Source organism: Leucoraja erinacea, chromosome 25 (assembly GCF_028641065.1).
Source record: "Leucoraja erinacea ecotype New England chromosome 25, Leri_hhj_1, whole genome shotgun sequence".
Taxonomy (NCBI): Eukaryota; Metazoa; Chordata; class Chondrichthyes; order Rajiformes; family Rajidae; genus Leucoraja; species Leucoraja erinaceus.
In genome coordinates, this window is record NC_073401.1 from 11,864,624 (window position 1) to 11,886,202 (window position 21,579).

The window sequence follows — 21,579 nt, forward strand, 5'->3', positions numbered from 1 at the left end:
GATTAGTACGGGTGTCAGGGATTATGGGGAGATGGCAGGAGAATGGGGTTAAGAAAGATCAGCCATTATTGAATGGCAGAGTAGATGATGGGGATTCAAATGGCCTAATTCTATAGTTATAACTTGCTATAACTTACAAACTTTTCCAGTTTCCCCCTACTCCAAACAGTTTGAAGGTGGTCAAAATATTATTAATCTATTCCTTCCACGGATGCTGCCTGACCCACTGAGTTCCTCCAGCCCTGTGTGTTTTGCTCCGGGTCTACATTGTTCCCCCAACGACACCTATTACCGCAAAGGCACCTTAATTTTGGAAAAGGCTAACAGCACATTATTTGTGGAGATAATGTTTTTGCCTGATACAAATGTGGAACTAAATAATTATCTATTTACCCATTCAGGGCAATAGCCTTTGGTCAACAGTCGTGAAGTATGGTGAGCAAGAATGACTAAGAGCATTGACAGTGTTCTATTTCACCACCTTTATAAATTGGGAAGATCAATGTTAATGTTTACAAATGTAAACCAAATGATGCAACGTGCCCTATGTTGCACGGAAATGCAGCATTTGAAAAAAAAACAAAAGGTTTGCTTACAATGTCTTAAAATCAGGTCGTGAAGAAGTCCTTTTGATCTACAAACTACTGTCTTTCACTGTCAGTTAAATTGGAAGACCAGCATTTAGGGTTTTAATGCAAAAGAGGGAGCAAATGTTTTAAAAGAGGACTGACGGTAATTCATAAATATCAGACTTTCCTGTTCCAATAGACCTTTGAAGGCTATATCTGTCATACCAGTGCTGATTACACCAGAATTACCATGTTGCCCTGCCAACATTCTTTCAATACAAAATTAGCTTTATTGCTCAAAATGATACGATTTGAGGTTAGCTGCGATTCTCCTGAACTTGGGGGGGGGGGGGGGGGGGTAAATATTATTACATAAAACAGCCAATGTTAGTGGCATCATTTTTCAGCTCACTCACTGAGAAAATGGCATCCAGGTACAGTCTTTTAAACTCACCTCCAAAAAGAGAATAATGCTCTAAAAAAGGTACAAACAGTAAAGTTTGAACGCAGAAAACAAATACTGGGGAGAATATTTTACCGTGGATGTGAAAGAATGTTTCCTAATTTTAAGCATGCACTGACTTTTTCTAGTTTCTAGTTAGCAACTAGGAGATCCAGCAGGCCTTAGAAAAGCTGGTCTGTTCCACTGGGAATCTTTGTTACCTTCATTCAGCTGAGATATCACTAGCACCTCTCTTGTCTATCCTCATAGTTCAGGTGATAATCAATGAGTCCAGGGCACTACTTTGAGAAAACAATACTGTCTTACACATGTCTACACATGTCTAATCTTAAAGTCTTCTGTTAAAATGAATCTGGTTTTTGGACGTGCCCAACTTACATAGAGCTCTCCCAATATTTCTTCGCAAGGAAAAACATTGGATAAATACAAAGTTGGACAAACTTGGACACAGTTCAAAAACAGAAGAGTATTAGGGCATAGTTTCAAGCAGCTCTTCCTTGGTCCCTACAGATCATTCATACAGCAGCAGTGTATGTGACCAAGTGAACCTATCCGTGCCTCTTAGTTTAGTTTAATTTACCTTATTGAAACAAGATGGAAACTGGACCTTCGGCCCATGCCGACCATCAATCACCCATTCACTCTAGTTCGATGTTATGCAACTTCCTTATCCACTCTCTACACACTATGGGTAAATTACAGGGGCCAATTAACCTACAAACCCACGCGTCTTTGGGATGTGGGAGGAAACCGGAGCGCCCAGAGTCACAGGGAAAATGCACAAAATTCACACGGACAGCACCCGAGGTCAGGATCGAACCCGGGTCTCTGGCGTTGTGAGGCAGCGGCTATACCTGCTGCGCCACCGTGCCGCTCAACTGTTCAGATGTGGCACAAAAGGCCCAGAGGCAGCAAAGTGAAATGTATATTCAGGTAAATATTTTGCTTTTGAGAATAACAAGCCCTCGATTTCAAGGTCAAAAATAATAAATCATGAATCACCTGAGATGTTCTCACAGCTCAAGATATTATTAAAACTACTTAGAGATTTCAACCACAATTCAATTTAAGATTTAGCAAGGCAAATTAACTAGGTTGAGGTTAAATATATAACAACTCAGTCAAATTGTAAATGGATAAATGTGCCAATTATATGCGGTTGAGGATGGACACACATTCTTCCTTTCAATCTCTCCAGTAATGTAGGAATCCTCTAACAATGGAATTTGCTTGTATTTGTTGGACAGTGGACAGTGCAAGCACAGCTAGTATTTATTGCCAATCCATAATTGTCCATGTGCAGCTTGTGGGTTATTGATACCATGAACCATTGAGGAACTACACAGTGGCACAGCTGGTAGAGTTGCTGCCTCATGGCACCAGAGACCCGAGTTCGATCCTCACCTCGGGTGCTGTCTGTGTGGAGTTTGCACGTTCTCCCCAATTTAGGGCCCCATGGTGGAACAGTTGGTAAGGTTGCTGCCTCATTGTGCCAAAGACTCGGGTTCAATCCTATTCTCTCACAATGCTGCTCCCTCCACCCCCCACCCTGTCCATCTACATCCCTTCCTCTGGCTTCACAATCCACACCTCTTCTGTCCTTATCTCTGACGCCAGTGGCTTGGGTTCGATCCTGTCAGTGTAGCGTTTGCACGTTCTCCCTGTCACCACGTGGGTTTTCTCCAGGTGCTCCGGTTTCCTCCCACATCCCAAAGATGTGCAGGTTTGCTGGTTAATTGGCCGTAAATTGCACCGAGTGTGTAGGGATGGATGCCAAAGTGGGCTAACATAGAACTCGTGTCGATGGCCAGCATAGACTTGGTGGGCCGAAGGGCCCTTTTTCTATGCTGTATCTTTGATTAAATAAATCAATCAATAACTTTGATGAAATTGCAGCATTGGGTGGGTAGCTGTAGAATTTAGACCCAGTGATGAGGAAATAATTGCCATATTTTTCTAAGTCAGCATGTTGGACAGGTTGGAGGGGACCTTGCAGGGTGGTGGTGTTCCTGTGTGTCCTCTGCCTTTGTGCTTCCTGGTGTTAGAGGGTGCAGAGTGACCAGGGTGAGTGACCATGGTGGATGTTGGAGATGGTGCACAATTCAGCCACTGGTGAGAATGAGTATTACGGGCGGTGGAGGGAATGCCTCTGCTGGATGCTGTCATGGGTAAGTGATGGAGTGTCGTTCAACCATTCGAGTGGAGTGTGAGTGAGTGTGTTTCATCATTGTTCGTGACTGGTGCCTTGTGGAAAGTGGAATAGTGTTGGGGTGACAGGAGGTGAGACCTTCAGGACTGGATACCCAGCCCCTCTTGTAGTCTTGCAACCAAGATGATTTAGTTTCCAATTAAGTGGGATCTGCAGGACATTGATAGTAATACCATTGAACAGAGACGGAAACAGGCCCTTCAGTCCAACTTTACTTTAGACTTTAGAGGTAGTGTGTTAATAAACCCTTTGGCCCACCAAGTCAATGCCGAACAGCGATCACCCCGTACACTAGCACTGTCCTACACACTAGGACAATTTACAATTTAAAGAAGCTAATTAACCTTCAAACATGTCTGTGTTTGGAGTGTGGGTGGAAACCGGAGCATCCGGAGAAAACCCACGTGGTCAGAGGGAGAACGTACAGACTCCATACAGACAGCAACCATAGTCAGGATTGTACCCGGGTCTTTAGCGCTGTAAGGGAACAACTCTGCCGTTGTGCCATTGTGCTGCCCAACCTGTCCGGGCCAAGCAACATGACCAATCTAAGCTAGTCCCATTTGGCCTATATCCCTCTAAACCTTTCCTATCCATGTACCTATCTGAAAGTCGAGCTTGTTCGTCCATCGTTTGCCGGAGATCGACATTGCCTGGCACTTTTGCAGCACAAATGTTATTTGCAACCTCACAGTAATCGGCAGGAGATTGCCTACATCTTGCAGCATGCAGGCATGAGTTATTTTCTGCTATATTTAAGAGGGAGGTGCTATATTTAAGAGGGAGGTAGATGTGGCCCTTGTGGCTAAGGGGATCAGGGGGTATGGAGAGAAGGCAGGTACGGGATACTGAGTTGGATGATCAGCCATGATCATAATGAATGGCGGTGCAGGCTCAAAGGGCCGAATGGCCTACTCCTGCACCTAATTTCTATGTTTCTCTATGTTTCTATGAATTGTCAATGAAATTTAACATTGTGCAATCAATTAGCAGCCACACTTGCAATGTAGAACTATACGGCACAGGAACAGGCCCTTCGGCCCACAATGTCTGTGCTGAGCATGTGATGGAAGGAAGGCAAGAGGGGCAGCTGATGAAACTGTTGAAGATTGAAAGGCCAAGGATAACTAGCTGAGGAGCTCCTGCAGTGAAGACCAAGCCTGGGGGCACTGGCCAACAATCACAGCCACCCTCCTCGGGTATAATTCCAACTACTCCTCCCATATACACGCTCAGATCAACTCAATGCATCACGTTCAAAAGAAACACAGTGGTGGCCTGGCGCTGATCAGACTTACATATTGTTTACATCTGTGCCAGAAGCTTTATCCAGTGCTTCGTCTGTCACTTCCAGATTCGGTGGGAACTCAGAATGCTGTGCAAAATAATAACCACAATCTGTGTTCAGGAAGTGAATTTATTTGAGAGTTAGAACATACAACAGTGCAGCAGGAGAACTGGCCCATTTAGCCCACAATGTATAAGCCCAACATGATGCCAAGACCCGATTGTACAAGGGGTCCGACCCAAAAAATCACTCATCCTTGGGGGGGGGGTGACAAAACATGACCAGAGATGTCGCCTGACCCACTGAGTTACTCCAGCACATTGTGTCTAACTATGATGCCACGACCAACTCTTATCTGCCTGTACTAAATCCATATCCCTCCATATTCACATGCCTATCCAAAAGTCTCTTAAACCCACTATTACAGTATATCTGCCTCCACCACCACCACCCTTGGCAGCATGTTCCAGCCATCTACCACCACCACCCTCTGCGTAAAAAACACCCCGCATATTTCCTTTATACTTTGTCCCTTTCACCATGAAGCTATGCCCTAGTCTTTGATATTTCCACCCTGAGAAAAAGGTTCTGACCGCCTACCAACCCTATCTATGCCTCTCATCATTTTGTATACATATCTCACAGAATCTGTTTCTCACACAAAAAAAGACACAAAGTGCTGAAATAACTCATCGGATCAGGCAGTATCTCTGGAGAACACAAATATTTTTCACGTCGGGACCCTTCTTCCTGACCCTAAAGGTTAGCTATCCATTTTGTCCAGCTGCCTGTCCCACTGAGTTACTTCAGCACTTTGTGCCTTTTGTCGTAAACTAGTATCTGCAGTTCCTTGAGTCTGTTTTCCCTCACCTACTTAGTTAACATTCTAAAAGAAATCAATTTCTTTCCCATTCTGAATTAAATTTAGCAATAACTGTTGAATTTATTCAGCACATTAAAAAGTAATTACATCGACAGCGACACTCCAGCAAATAACAGTTGCTGCCCGCAGCAAGCAATACAATCAAACACCAGGTATCTAAACTGTCTGTATACAATCTTGTTAGGCACCATTCCCTGCAGGCATCTAAATTCACAATGTAAATACAGCCTGTATTACAGAATATCCAATTCCCAGCTTTACTTCTAGTTTGTTTTGAGTTTAGTTTAGAGATACAGAGCAGAAACAGGCCCTTCGGCTCACCGAGTCCGTGCCGACCAGCGATCCCCGCACATTAACACTACCCTACACACATACACCAAGCCCACTAACCTGCATGTCTTTGGAGTGTGGGAGGAAACCGAAGATCTCGGAGAAAAGCCACGCGGTCACGGGGAGAACGTACAAACTCAGTACAGACAGCGCCCATAGTGGGGATTGAACCAGAGTGGGTCTCTGGCGCTGCAAGCACTGCAAGGCAGCAACTCTACTGCTGCGCCACCTTGCTGCCCTAGTGTCAACTTCTTCCAATTATTGTAAGGCTAAGTCCATTTGGTAGCATGAGAGGTCTCCCTTGGATTATCCTATGGTTATTGTTCACCTGCTGGTAAGTAGGTACATAATGCCAAGGTGATTAAATAATGGTGGAGTTATGAATAACCAACACAATCTGCATTGGGATATGGGAGAGCAAGTGGATGTGATATATCTGGGACTTTCAGAAAATCTCATGTAAGAAATTATGTGTGCAAAATTAACGCACTTAGGACTGGGAGTCACATTCTGATCTGAAAAGAAAGTTAACAGGAAACGAAAGAAAAAACAGATATTTTTGTAGGCAGTCGGGGCTGGCTGTGTGGTACCACAGGACCAGTGCTGGGGACCCTGCAATTCACCAAATCTAACAATGGTTTGGATGGGAGGAAGAGACTCTACTATTTCTACGTTTGCTGATGACAGAATATTTTGATATAGAGGCTTCAGGGCAATTTAGACAAGTTAATTAAGTGGAAAATACGCACAAATACTAATGAAGGGAAAATAGAAAGCAAGCGTAATGGATTGGAAATCATTGATGTACAAAGGGCTCTCAGGGCTCTTGGCCATGAGTCACTGAAAGCAAACAACAGGAGCGGAAAGCCATTAAGAAGGCAAATAGCACTTTGGTCTTAATGAGACACAAAGTGCCGGAGTAACTCAGCATCTCTGGGGAACATGGACCGATGACGTTTCAGGTCAGGAGTCTTCTTCAGACTGATTGTGATAGGGGAGTGAAAGTTGGAAGAGAGTTGGGGGCCTGACAAAGCCTGGCAAGTGATAGGTGGATACAGGTGAGGGGGGGGTTTGATTGGCAGATGGTTGACAAAAGGGGAGGGATGAAAAGACAAAAAGTGTGAGATAAGGATAGAAGGGAGTTCGAATTGTGAAGCTAGAGGAAGGAATATACGTGTAAGGGACAAGAGAAGGTCCAAGAGAGAAATGGGTGTGCATCCAGGTGAGGCACAGAGTGGAAAGCAGAGGTACTTTGACCTGCATTGCATGTGGGTTTGAGCATTAGGCAACCAGACCTCCATTCACTAGCATTTAGAAGATAGAAATGTACAAAATCTCACAGGCTCGACAAGCTGAAAGCCGAGGGTGATGATTCCCTTGGCTGAAGGTTGAAGAAGCATGAGTTTCTGTCCCGGGATACAGCACTGAGAAGAGGAGAAATAGCATGACTTGGTGAACCAACAGAATTATCTACTGCAGAAGGCCATGGAGGCCAAGTCGCTGCATATATTTGAGGAGGTGATCAATAAATGTCAGGATGTAAACAGTGCAGTAGAGCTTCCGTCCTTCAGCTGAAATATTAAATAAAAGTCCCTCTTGCCCTGTCAAGAGGACATTTATGATTCCATGTCACCATTTCAAAGTAGAGAGGAGGCATGTGATAATTTATTCAAGTCATAGAATGATACAGTGTGGAAATAAGCCCTTCGGCCCAACTTGCCCATACCGACCAACATGTCCCATCCACACTAGTCCCATCTGCCTGTGTTTGGCCCATATCCCTCTAAACCTGTCCTATCCACGTACCCGTCTAAATATTTCTTAAATGTTGCAACAGTCCCTGCCTCAACTAGCTCCTCCGGTAGCTTGTTCCATACACCTACCACCCTTTGTGTGAAAAAGTTATCTCTCAAATTCTTATTCAATCTTTTCCCCCCCTCAACTTAAACCAATGTCCTCTGGTTCTCGATTCCCCTACTCTGGGCTAGAGACTCTATGAGTTTACCCGATCTATTCCTCTCATGATTTTGTACAAGCCGAAAGATCCACATTGTATATTGTACTACTGTTTAAGGGCCCTTTTTTCCTGAATTTATTAGTTGAACCAGTATGTGGGGCCTTCAGCCGATTTGTGGAGCTACATAAATGCAAGCATATCTTTCTTTAGGAATCGTTTAATTTACCCTCAGACAATAAATACACATTAATATCCATAGTGCAAATCCCATGCAAGCCAATGTGAAGTGGGGCTTGTACTTTTAAAATGCTACTCATTTTCCACAATTAAAGAAGAGAAAGGGAAGGGGGGTGAATTCATTGCACAGATGGCTGTGAAGGCCAAGTCATTGGCTATTTTAAAGAGGAGATTAACAGATTCCTAACTAGTAAGAGCGTCAAAGGCTACAGGGAGAAGGCAGGGAAATGGGGATGGTAGGGAAAGATATATCATTCATGATTAAATGGCGGATTAGACTTGATGGGCCGACTGGCCTAATTCTGCTCCTATGACTTATGAACATGAAGAAGTCATAGTTGTAGAGAGTCATAGTCATGCAACATGGAAACAGGCTCTTCGGCCCAACTTGCCCATGCCAACCAAGATGCCCCATCTAAACTGGTCCCATCGGCCCGCGTTTGGCTCATATCCCTCCAAACTTGTCTTATCCATGTACCTGTCCAAATGTCTTTTAAATGTTGTTATGGTACCTGCCTCAACTACCTTTCTCTGGCCGTTCTGCCAATTTGTTTGTGAGAAAATTGGAATATTTGAAGGGATGAAAGAGATTGGGCCGAAGAGGGATACAAAAACCAGCATCTGCAGTTTCTTCCTACACAATGAAATTGAACCAGTGAGTTCAAGATTGGCCCATTCCGAAGATGGGGCTGAGAATGCTCAGGGCAAGTGTACTGCAGCTCGACGGTGACTGTATGTTGGAGAAAATGTAACAGGGAACTGTCAGCCTCATGCATTAACAGGTAAGAGTTTACCCACAATCTTGTTGGTAAGAAAACAGTCCTCACCCCACCCACCACGGTGGCAATTAAGTTGTCCACAATTTAGATTGTCTGGTTATTCTCAATGATAATAATAAATAAGGGCACACTTTAAATTGTGCAGTCTTTAAAGTATGTCCTAGAGGATGCATTACGCAGTGTTCAATTACTAAGGAGCTGCTGCAGAAACCCACCTTCCACAGCTCATTGTTTGAAATTGCCTTCTTAATAAGACTAAGTTTGTTGGATGCAAGCCAAGGAATATAGAAAGCACTCTGCAGATGCACTCTAACATTGTACAAGATCAAAGGAGTCGGTATATTAACAACAGCAGACAGATTGTTCATGAAATATTCATTTGTATTTAGTTTTTAGTTTGTGGCAGCACACTGGCGCAGGGGGCGACACGGTGGCGCAGTGGTGGAGTTGCTGCCTTAGAGCGCCAGAGACTCTGGTTCCACCAAAACCTCGGATGCTGTCAGTATGAAGTGTGTACGTTCACCATGTGACTGTGTAGGTTTTTTCCGAGTGCTCCAGTTTCCTCCCTCACTCCAAAGACATGCAGGTTTATTGGCTTAGAATAGAACTAGTGTACGGGTGATCGCTGGTCGGCGTGGGCTCGGTGGGCCTGGTTCTACACTGTATCTCTAATCTCTTTTAGTTTACTTTCGAGATACAGCAGGGAAACAGGCTCTTTGGCCCACTGAATCCACGCCAACCATCGATCACCTGTTCACACCAGTTCTTGTTATCCCACTTTCACATCCCCTCCCTACACATTTAAGAAGCCAATTAACCTATAAACCCGAACGTCTTTGGGACGTGGGAGAAAACTAGAGCACCTGGGTCACAGGAAGAACGTGCAAACTCCACACGGACAGCACCCAAGGTCAGGATCAAACCCGGGTCTCTGGCGTTATGAGATAGCAGCTCCACTGTGCCGACCTGGCACAACAATATTTAACTAAGATAGACACAAAATGCTGGAGTAACTCAGCAGGAATGGCAGCATCTCTTGAGAGAAGGAATGGGTGACGTTTTGGGTCGAGACCCTTCTTCAGACAGAAGATTTAAACCAGCATCTGCAGTTCTTTCCTAAACATTATATTTAACTATGTTGCTTCTGGATACTTTCAGTATAAAAAAAACATAAAATAATGCAGGCTATTCAAACAATCTTGTGTGAAAAGAAAATACCTTTTTATGATAATCCATCTTGGTGTTGAGAAGTTTAACATAGACACTTGCCAGTTGTCCATAACGATCATGCATATGTGCCTAGAAAAGAAAAGATAGTACCACAAAATTAAAAGGTAGTGTTCCAACTGGAAAAGTTTCTGTTTATGGAGAAGCCCTTGTCTCTCACTTGGGCACATTGCACCCCTCAAATGTAAATCCATGCAACCATCTTTTTTTTGTCTCCAAATATGTGGCTGTTCGAGTCGCCTCTCACAATGATATAGGTTGTTCAGTAACTACCAGGGAAATGTTAAGCCTCCCAAACTGTTTCGTTTGGATCGGGCAAGAGGATAAAAAGGTTAAAAATCTAAAACAACTCAACGCATCCATTTATGCTTCACTTAGAGCAAGACGAGGGCAGAATCCAATCCACTATTAGATGAAGATCAGTCACTTTAAAACTCTTAAGTCAGATTGGGTATTTGAAGAGTGTTTCTGCTTTTAAACTACGTTAGCCAGTATGGCTGAGTGTCGTAAATCCAGCAGTCGTAAATAGACAGGCAGCACTATTCACGGGAAAGGCCAAGAGATGCTGGAGTGTGACCCATCGATGGAGTAAATGCCACCCAGCAGATACAGTAACTCATACTCATGGTCTCATGTCCTCTCAAAACCTGGGCATCACTTCACCTCCATTAATGACGAACACTGCCCTACCTTCAACATCAACCTCCGGTGTACTGGAAACCTAATGAAAGTGAACATCCCATGTTCCACATAGGATTTCTACTATACCCTGCGTAGGCATGCACTTCCATGAATATCAGGGACTAATTGATGCCAGACAACATATTTTGAACTGGTAACATGGATATGGGTGGGGTGGGGTGGGGTGGGATAGAATATGGTGGAATGATGGAGAATGGAAATAGGTTATATGGCCCACCAAGCCCACATCGACTATCGCTCACCCATTCACTCTAGTTCCATGTTATCTCATCTTCGCATCCACACCCAACACACTAGGGGCAATTTACAGAGGCCAATTAACCACAAACATACACGTCCTTGGGATGTGGGAGGAAAATGGAACACCCATGGGAAACCCATGCGGTCTCAGGGAGAACGTGCAAACTCCACAGAGAGAACATCCATGGTCATGATTGAATCTGGGTCTCTGACACAGTGAGACAACAGCTCTACAAGCTACACCACTGTGCCACTCAACTTTAATGAAGCCAGCAATGTTCCATTGCAGTTTCTGATGGAATGGTGGACAGGTAGACCACGCTTGGTGTAAATATCCAGTGTGCTCATGGTGAGAATCTCCCACCAGTACCCAGAGAAGTACAGTACACTGGGATATCATGCAACAATATTAATGCAACATTTAAAGAAGACTAAATATGAAATTGAAAATTAGACACTTTACAGTCGAATTGGCCAAGCTGGATTAAAGCAAAACTATCAACTGTGGAAATCTTCAACAAATTCCGAAGAGTCTGAAGCCCCAATTCTCAGATAATCGATAGCACCAAGAATTGCATTCTAATAGAGATGGGAACTTTTCAAATATTAGTGTAATGAAGACAATGATGTGTACATTGTGTTATTGTAATATTACCCAGAAATAATCAGTAAGGTCTATTGCCCTATTATCCAGTGGTATTAATTCAAGTTACACAAAAATGCTGGAGAAACTCAGCGGGTGCAGCAGCATCTATGGAGCGAAGGAAATAGGCAACGTTTCGGCCCGAAACGTTGCCTATTTCCTTCGCTCCATAGATGCTGCTGCACCCGCTGAGTTTCTCCAGCATTTTTGTGTACCTTTGATTTTCCAGCATCTGCAGTTCCTTCGTAAACATTATTAATTCAAGTTCCTACTTTGGGAATGGAGAGATATGAATTATATGCAGGCTTCATGTTCGGCATAGACATTGTGGGCCAAAGTGCCTGTACCTGTGTTGTTTTGCTCTATGTACGTTTTAAACTGTTGGATAGTCCGACCACATGTGAATAAATATGTCCCATGCTCTCAAGATGCTGCCACTGGGGAATGTTAGTGTGTGTATAAGTGGCTCAGATGGTAACCTTGTTGCCCTGTGTGAAATGCAGTCTGACAGGACCCAGTGTCAATCTGTGGATTCAGCCTGACTGGTGAGCAATGATTTTAACAGTAGTTATCCGAAAAAAGACATCAAAATACATTTACCAAATGTATTGTTATCCAATAGCTCTTTCCATAAAATGTGAACCTATTCGCACTATAAGGGGCGGCACGGTGGCGCAGCGTAACACTAGAAACTCTGGTTCGATCCTGACTATGGGTGCTGTCTGTGCAGAGTTTCTACGTTCTCCCTGTGACAGCGGGGTTTTCCCCGGGTGCTCCGGTTTCCGCCCACACTCCAAAGATGTACAGGTTTCCAGATTAATTTGGCTTTGGTAAAAATTCAGAATTCTCCCTGTTGTGTAGGATAGTGCTGGTGTACTGGTTGGTGCGGACTCGCTAGGTCGCAGAGCTTGTTTCCGCGCTGTATCTCTAAACTAAACTAAACACTACTGGACGAAGCCCAGACTGGGAACAGAAATGAAAGTACAGTAAGTTATAGTACATTTTCCAGCTAGATGGCCATGTATATAAATGAAATCAATTACAATGATTTCATCCCCCAACCACATGACTGCTTTCATAGTTAATTTACAAACATACTAAAGTCAAATTACCAATCAATAAGTGAATTTTACCTTCACATCCAGATTATATTTCTATATTATTGATATATTATGTTCCCATCCTGGAGGAGATTAGATATTGTTTAGGTTAGTATACTTTAGAGATACTGTGTGGAATCAGCTGGTTCGGCCCACCGAGTCCGCGCCAACCATCGATTCCCACACATTGGTTCTATCCTACACATTAGGGACAATCTACAGTAGCCAATTAACATACAAAACCTGTGCGTCTTTGGAATGTTGGAGGAAACTGGAGCACCCAGAGAAGACCCATGTGGTCACAAGGAGAACATACAAACTTTGTACAGACAGCACCCGTAGTCAGGATCAAACTCAACTCTCTGGTGCTGTAAGGTAGCATCTCTACCGCTACACCACTGTGCCGTCCCAATGGTTATGGCATAAAACTGAATGACAGTGGTGAATAATATTCGTAAAAGTGAAACTCTTCAATTCAGAAGCAGATTCGTTAGTTATCTCACAATTGGCTGAGTCATGCCAAACAAGCAAGACTTGGCTCATTGGCAGGCCTCGAGGGATTGCTTAGTTACTTGATATCTGAGATGGGATATCATTAGAGGTTTCATTAACCTCTATAATCATTAACCACAGCCGCTCCAAATTGCCTGGGGTAAAGATGAAATATTACCCCCGGATTCCTATGGAAAGTGGGCATTGGGCAAGTGTAGTTTTGGGTTCAGCTCTTGTACTCTAAGGCTGACTACACTGCCAGTATTCAGCACCAAAACTTACACAATGCCCATTGGAACAAAGATCGGGGAAGAGGCAGAACGCAGCAGCCTCACACCTCCAACGCACTCACAAATAAAGGGAAAACATTCTCAAGAATTGTTTTCAACAGCCTGATTACACCTATGATAATGAAACTAGTGGGATGTTCTTTATACTTTACACCACCTATACATACAGTTATCAAGTGTGATAAATGGAGATCAGACAGGCAAATTGATCAACATATGGAAGATTTATCACGTTAGGGCACTTTGAAAGCAGCAGGCAAGGAATGGGATGATTGTCACATTTGTGACAAAGGACACTGGAGAGGTTGGATTAATAGTGCTATCTAGGTTTAAAAAAATCTATAGATGATTACAATCAAAAACCATACATGTGTGCATCAGGTAGTGCAAAGAGAAAGCAAACAGAGTGCAGAATATATTGTCACAGTGAAAGAGAATGTAATTAAAGAAAAGGGCAAGGTCCACAATGGCATTGATTGGAGACGTTCCAGGGCAAAAATACTTTCCCTTAAAGAGAGAGTAAAGAATTGTTTAAAACAGTATTTTAGGTTATATATAAGAGTCAAGATTGTTTTATTGTCACATGTCCCAGGCAGAACAATGAAATTCTTACTTGCAGCATCACAACAGAATATGTAAACATAATACTATATATATATATATACATACACACACACACACACACATATATATGTATCTATACATATATATATATATATATATATATATACACATACACACGTATATGTACACATATACGCACACACATATATATATATATATATATATATATATGAGTGTGCGTGTGTATATATATATGTGTGTGTGTGTATATATATATACGTGTGTGTGTGTGTGTATATATATATTATATATATATATATATATATATATATATATATATATATATATATATATAGATATAAAGCCAGAGATGTCGCCTGTCCCGTTGAGTTATTCCAGCATTTTGTGTCTACACGTCACGTATATGCACATACATGTACAATCAAGACTCCAAGGGCACCAAGAATCTTATAAGTTAACCACTCAGGTGTAAATTTCGTAACCAACAATATAGACAATTAATTCCTAGTCATTCTGACAGAAGACAAAGGTTTGTTTTGACAAGAAAAATTGTCAAAATATGCAATTGTGTGGGTGAACAAAACGGGTTAGTATCTATTCTATGTGTTGTGTCATATATTCTATGTGTCATATATCCTATGTATCATATAGCCCAGTACAGTCACAATCTTTAACCAAACTCTATGGCATCATCTGTGTCTGTGTTTCTACCTATAACATATGATAAACTTAGTTCTGTCGATACTCGCTCCCATTACAAATTTGTACTTTTGTACACATAATGGATACAGTCCATGTAACATTGGTCAGTTAACAGCCTCACACTCATCCACCTGTGCAAAACTAGTCAGTCAATAACAACACACACCTTCCTCCCAATGGAATGTACCTACGTAAACCTGTCTTGCTACAGTCACACCCTGAACCCAGTTCTACCACTGGCAAGTATGTGTATAGTGAAGAATATTTACATCTTCCATTATAAAAGCAAATGAAAATATATTTATAATAAAAAGAGAAAATCAAAGACAACACATATCACTTCCGAAGACAGATTGAATGGCATTAGAACAGTGTGGTCCAGTTATTGCTCCATTCATCTAAACTTAGTTTTGTTTATTTAGTTTAGTTTAGTTTAGTTTAGAGATACAGCACAGAAACAGGTCCTTTGGCCGACTGAGTCCACACCGACCAGTGATCACCCCTTACACTAGCACTTTACTCCACACTAGGGACAATTTTATAGAAGCTGATTAACCTACAAATCTGCACGTCTTTGAAGTGTGGGAGGAAACCGGAGCACCCGGAGAAAACTCATGCAGTCGCAGGGAGAACGTACAAATTCTGTACAGACAGCACCTGTGGTCAGGATCAAATCCGGGTACCTGGCACTGTAAGGTAGCAACTCTATCGCTGTGTCACTTCATTGAAAAAACAGAACTTTCTTTTCACCTTACAAACAATGTTACAGATCTCAACTGCGATATACGTTACTCTTTCCCTCCAATTAAAACTTATGGTACTTTTAGAAACATAGAAAATAGGTGCAGGAGTAGGCCATTCGGCCCTTCGAGCCTGCACCGCCATTCAATATGATTTTGGCTGATCATCCAACTCAGTATCCTGTACCTGCCTTCTCTCCATACCCCCTGATCCCTTTAGCCACAAGGGCCACATCTAACTCCCTCTTAAATATAGCCAATGAACTGGCCTCGACTACCTTCTGTGGCAGAGAATTCCAGGGATTCACCACTCTCTGTGTGAAAAATGTTTTCCTCATCTCGAAATCCAAAAAGATTTCCCCTTTATCCTTAAATTGTGACCCCTTGTTCTGGACTTTCGCAACATCGGGAACAATCTTCCTGCATCTAGCCTGTCCAACCCCTTAAGAATTTTGTAAGTTTCTATAAGATCCCCCCTCATTCTTCTAAATTCTAGTTTTTTCTAATTTTTATGAAGCTGCATGTTTAAATATTGCATTAGATCTTCCAATGATTACAAACTGGGAATAAAAAAGAAAACATTTATGATGTTTTTCAAAAAATCAATGCATCGGAATGTCATAATTTTCACGACCCAACATACCCATAAATTTCCCATTTCACGGATGTTGCTTTTATGCCTGGTAAAATCGTGAAGAACCTAAAAATAAGCAGAAGCAGAATTTTGTCGTAACATTCTTTTTAAAAACATCAGCATTATTTTACAAAACAATCCTCAAGAAGAAAATGATCAGTGCTTTAGGCAGAGCGACAAATGTTGCACCCATATACACAGATGTTCAATACTTCACCACGGATTACAGTCCCTTCCCAATGAACTAGAGACTTTCGTTTTTTTGGATTTGTGGTAATCTTAACCCAGCAGTCTTCAACAACCAAATGTATGAAATGCTGAATGTACTGTAAATATTAACAATGTTGGAAATTCTCATGCTGTGTTCTGGTAGATATTCTGATGGAAGGTTATTGACCCAAAACATTACCTCCATGTCTGCCCAACCTGCTGATTATTTCCAGAAATGTATGTTTTTGCTTCAGGGTAAATATCACACCTCGTGATACACCGCATGACTATAATTAAATGTGTCACCTTTCATTAGAAGGAATGCATCAAATGTACAGCAAACACAACATATCAGAAATGTTTTCATTAAGCAACATTCACTGCTGCCCGACTCATATTTGGCTGACCAACCAACCTGATCCTCCTAAATGACACCTTATTGGCAAGGTCTACCAGAACAAAGAGGATTGTACATCTTCAAAATCTTCCACATCAAAGGCCTGGTGATAGTCAATAGTAACGTATATTCCAGGTCGAGACTCCCACATTATTGGATACCAAGTAAACCCAAGGATATAATGTTCAGGAAGCAAAGTCAACAAATGGTGGAGTGACCTCATAAGTTCATCAGTTATCGGAGCAGAATTCGACTATTCAGCCCATCAAGTCTCCCCCGCCATTCAATCGTGGCTGATCTACCCTTCTCTCTCAACGCCGTTCTACTGCCTTCTCCCCATAACCCCTTACACTTGTGTCGCCTTGGGTCCTTAAGGTTACTGAGGAACAGCTACACAATCCATGTTGCCAGCCCTTGGATGAGATGGTAAAACCGAGACCCCCTCTATTCTCAGTTATCTCGCACAATCATAAGGAAAATTAGAACATTTGGTGCCAAGTATAGTGGAAAATAGTAATTCTCTAATCAACATCACTCACTGATTATCAGGCCATTGCAGTCTGGGAAATACTGCTATGCGCATATTGGTTGCCACAATTCCTATATCACAACATTGGCATAAAGTTTCTAAATTCTATATTCGAAGTGCATTATATGTAAATGATAATTACATTTAAAGGCATGGATTAAAAACGACTCTCTTTCACTAGAGTATTCGTGAATAGAAAAGAGTGACTTACATTTGGATGTCCATCTCTCAAGATTTTGTGGAGAACGTGGCAGAACTTCCAGCTCATGATGGAATTGCTGGATAAAGGGAGTCCAATGGCGTAGGACCAGAAGGTAAAGGCCCCTTTCTCATGGTGCGTTCCCAATATAATTCATACAGAGGGAGTCAAGAAAATTCACACGTGCTTAGAGTAAATATGACACGGTTCAATCATTTTAAATTAATATTATGTCCGTCCATAATGTCAGTCTCTTGTAACAAGTACTGCTATCCTTTACAGAGAACAAGTATTTAAATGTAAACAGATAATTCTTCAAGAAAGATGGTCTATGATTCTACCCCAAGAACAACATTTTTTTGCTCGCTGAAGTAAAACATTTTCATTCAAATTATTCTCTAGTTATATTTAGTTTGGTTTAGTTTAGAAATACAGCATAGAAACAGGCCCTTCGGCCCACCAAGTCCCGGCCAACCAGCGATCTCATACACTTGTTCTATTCTACACACTTGGGGCAATATGCAATTTGCACCAGGCCTCCATGGCCAGAGTGAGCACCACCGGAAATTGGAGGAGCAGCACCTCATATTCCACTTGGGCAGTCTGCACCCCAGCGGCTTGAACAGTGACTTCCCCAATTTCCAGTAGCCCTTGCTGTCTCCTCCCCTTCTCAGCTCTCCCTCAGCCCTCTGGCTCCTCCCCTTCCTTTCTTCTCCCACCCCCCACATCAGTCTGAAGAAGTGTTTTGGCCCGAAACATTGCCTACTTCCTTCGCCCCATAGACCCTCTTCACCTATGACTGCACACCTGTACATGGTACTAACACCATCATCAAGTATGCAGATGATACAACGGTGATTGGCCTCATCAGCAACAACGATGAGCTGGCCTACAGGGAGGAGGTCCAGCACTTAGCAGCATGGTGCGCTGACAACAACCTGGCCCTTAACTCCAAGAAGACCAAGGAGCTCATTGTAGACTTCAGGAAGTCCAGAGGCGGCACGCACACCCCCATCCACATTAACGGGACGGAGGTGGAACGTGTTTCTAGCTTCAGGTTCCTGGGAGTCAACATCTCCGATTACCTCTCTTGGACCCACAATACCTCTACTCTGATCAAGAAGGCTCATCAGCGTCTCTTCTTCCTGAGGAGACTGAAGAAGGTCCATCTGTCTCCTCAGATCCTGGTGAACTTCTACCACTGCACCATCGAGAGCATCCTTACCAACTGCATCACAGTATGGTATGGCAACTGCTCTGTCTCCGACCGGAAGGCATTGCAGAGGGTGGTGAAAATTGCCCAATGCATCACCGGTTCCTCGCTCCCCTCCATTGAGTCTGTCCAAAGCAAGCGCTGTCTGCGGAGGGCGCTCAGCATCGCCAAGGACTGTTCTCACCCCAACCATGGACTGTTTACCCTCCTACCATCCGGGAAGCGCTACAGGTCTCTCCGTTGCCGAACCAGCAGGTCGAGGAACAGCTTCTTTCCGGCGGCTGTCACTCTACTCAACAACGTACCTCGGTGACTGCCAATCACCACCCCCCCCCGGACACTTATTCTTATTTATTCAAATCATTTGCTATGTCGCTCTTCCAGGGAATGCTAAATGCATTCTGTTGTCTCTGTACTGTACACTGACAATGACAATTAAAATTGAATCTGAATCTGAATCCAGCACTTTTGTCTACCTTCGATTTTCCAGCATCTGCAGTTCCTTCTTGAAGATCTTTTTCTTTTGCCAGATCAGACTTATTCCTGGACATTGCAGGTTGTAATTTTTTTAAACACTCATGGATCAATGAAACATTATATCCACCATTAGTGATCATTATTTATTCATAAATTAATCGTCATACATTTAAAATGGAACACATAATCCAAGGCCATATTTGTCATTTTCATTTTTTTTCTTACAGATTGCCAAATGAGCAAATGAATAAAATAATTTTAAAGAAGCAAGATTTATATTACTCTCATATGAATTATTGCATTACATTCATTATATTACTGTCATATGAATTATTGCATTTCATACACTAGCAAATATAAAGCATTTAATTTCAGGCTGCCATTGAAAAGTCATCCTGCTCCTAGTTCTGTGCAGTCCTGAAAATTAAAATTGATCGGAAAGAAACTTTGAATTGAAGTTATTAAAAAAGAGAATTCTGTTCAGCTTATTTAGTTGGTTCCTTGTTTGGGTTGTGCAATGTTGTCCTGACCAAATAACATAAAATGTACACAAAAGGAACTGCAGATGCTGAAATCTTGAGCAAAGCACAAAATGCTGGAGGAACTCAGCGGGTCAGGCCACACCTGTGGGAGTAATGGATAGGCAATGTTTCGGATCAAGACCATTCCTTTTCAGACCCAAAATTTCATCCAACCCATTCCCTCCCCAGGTGCTGCTTGACCCGCTGGGTTTCTCCAGCACTTTGTGTTTTGATCTCGATATGAAATCTGGTGAAAATGAGGAAAAAAACATACAGGGTCTGACGTGAAGTGCAGAGTCTGGGTAAATTACAAGCTGTAATCCAGTCATTTGGAAATGCAAATGAAGCTTTTCCTAACCTAATTCCTTGCCGTTCTCTTTACATTCCTCTTTCAGATACAGGACTTCTAAAGCAGCACAAGTAAGAAAGGATGACCAATTTAAAAAGTAATCACATTTATATTCGAGATATAAAGATGGGAAAGAGTGGGAAATATACTTAATGGACTTGATTTGATGGCAAAATTCAATATTAAATTCAGTCATAATGGAAAGATTGCAAATCAGAGTTGGTGACAGATTTATTTTCACTTCAAAGGCCCATTGTACTACAAGTGACTCACCGCATTGAAGCTGCTCCAACCTGCTCCACCCCACTCCACCCCACTAACTCAGCTTTTCCCCGATCAGAATAAAATGACGTACCTTTAGAAAGGTGATGAGGAGGAATTTCTTTAGTCAAGAGGGTGGTGAATCTGTGGAATTCATTTCTACAGACAGTTGTAGAGGCCAAGTCAATGAATATTTTTAAAGTGGAGATTGACATTCTTGATTAGTACGGACTTCAGTGGTTATGGGAAGGCAGGAGAATGGGGTTGAGAGGGAAAGATAGACCAGCCATGATTGAATGACGGAATAGACCTGATGGACCGAATGGCCTAATTCTGCTCATAACATGAAGTTATTCTGAGCTTACTTTGTGTCCTCTTTTTGTAAACCATCATCTACAGTTCCTTGTGCCTACTAAATGAAGAATGGCGGTATTCGATCTCTGCTTGGTTTCACTTGCTTAACCCTTTAGTCTTTGCAAAGTAAGGATACTGCGTGCATGCTTTTCTTTGACAGGCACCTCCTGGCTGTTGATAGCCTTGCTGATGCTGGCCGCCTGGGAGAGAGAAAGAGACAACAGCTGTCAGCAAGATATAAACACAGGCATCAGCAGAACCTACACAATACAAAATGATATGATAGAACTTTATTTATCCCAGGAGGGAAATTGATCTGCCAACAGTCATAAAACACAAAATACATCAAAAATGACGAGAGGAAAGGGTTGCGGATGTGCAAAGATTGGGGGGGGGGGGGGGGGGGGGGGTCAGTCTACCACTCGACTGAAGGGGGATGAGTTGTACAGTTTGATAGCCACAGGGAAGAAGGATCTTCTGTGTCCTTTTGTACTGTGGGTGGTTTGATACCAATGCAACTGCAACCGGTCACACAGAGAACTCCAAAGATAGACACAAAAGGCCAGGCAGCATCTCTGGGGAAAAGGATGGGCGATGTTTCAGGTCAGGACCCTTCATGAATCTGCATCTGCTGTCTGAAGAATGGTCTCGACCCAAAACGTCACCCGTTCCTTCTCTCCAGAGATGCTGTCTGTCCCGCTGAGTTACTCCAGCATTTTGTGACTACCTTCGGTGTAAACTAGCATCCGCCGTTCGTTGTTTCCTGGGACTGATTACCTGCACCAACAGCAGATCGATAATGGCAGGTTTGGGTTTCAGCTTCCTCTCCTCTGTTCCAGAGCTTGTCACTATTTGCGATTGATGCCGTTGAAACAAAGGCACTGTGTCCTTCTCTTTTCATTGTGTGCACTCACCCCTGAAAGTACTTCCTTTGGTGCCCACTGATAACAGAATTCTAAAACACACTGTACGAACACTGAATTCTCATGTTTTAGGTAA

The 21,579-nt window shown here is 42.6% G+C and overlaps 1 protein-coding gene across 1 annotated transcript in view; it reads right to left on the reverse strand.

Annotated features, from left to right (window-relative positions):
- The window catches only part of hip1rb (huntingtin interacting protein 1 related b), a 100,579-nt gene that overhangs the window by 38,345 nt on the left and 40,655 nt on the right, over positions 1-21,579 (reverse strand). The window contains exons 2-6 of the mRNA XM_055655668.1: positions 20,716-20,780; positions 17,418-17,559; positions 16,080-16,136; positions 9,934-10,014; positions 4,540-4,616 (exon numbers count right to left, since the gene is read on the reverse strand). Coding sequence (XP_055511643.1) covers positions 4,540-4,616; positions 9,934-10,014; positions 16,080-16,136; positions 17,418-17,559; positions 20,716-20,780 — 422 coding nt within the window. The remainder of the gene's footprint in view (positions 1-4,539; positions 4,617-9,933; positions 10,015-16,079; positions 16,137-17,417; positions 17,560-20,715; positions 20,781-21,579) is intronic.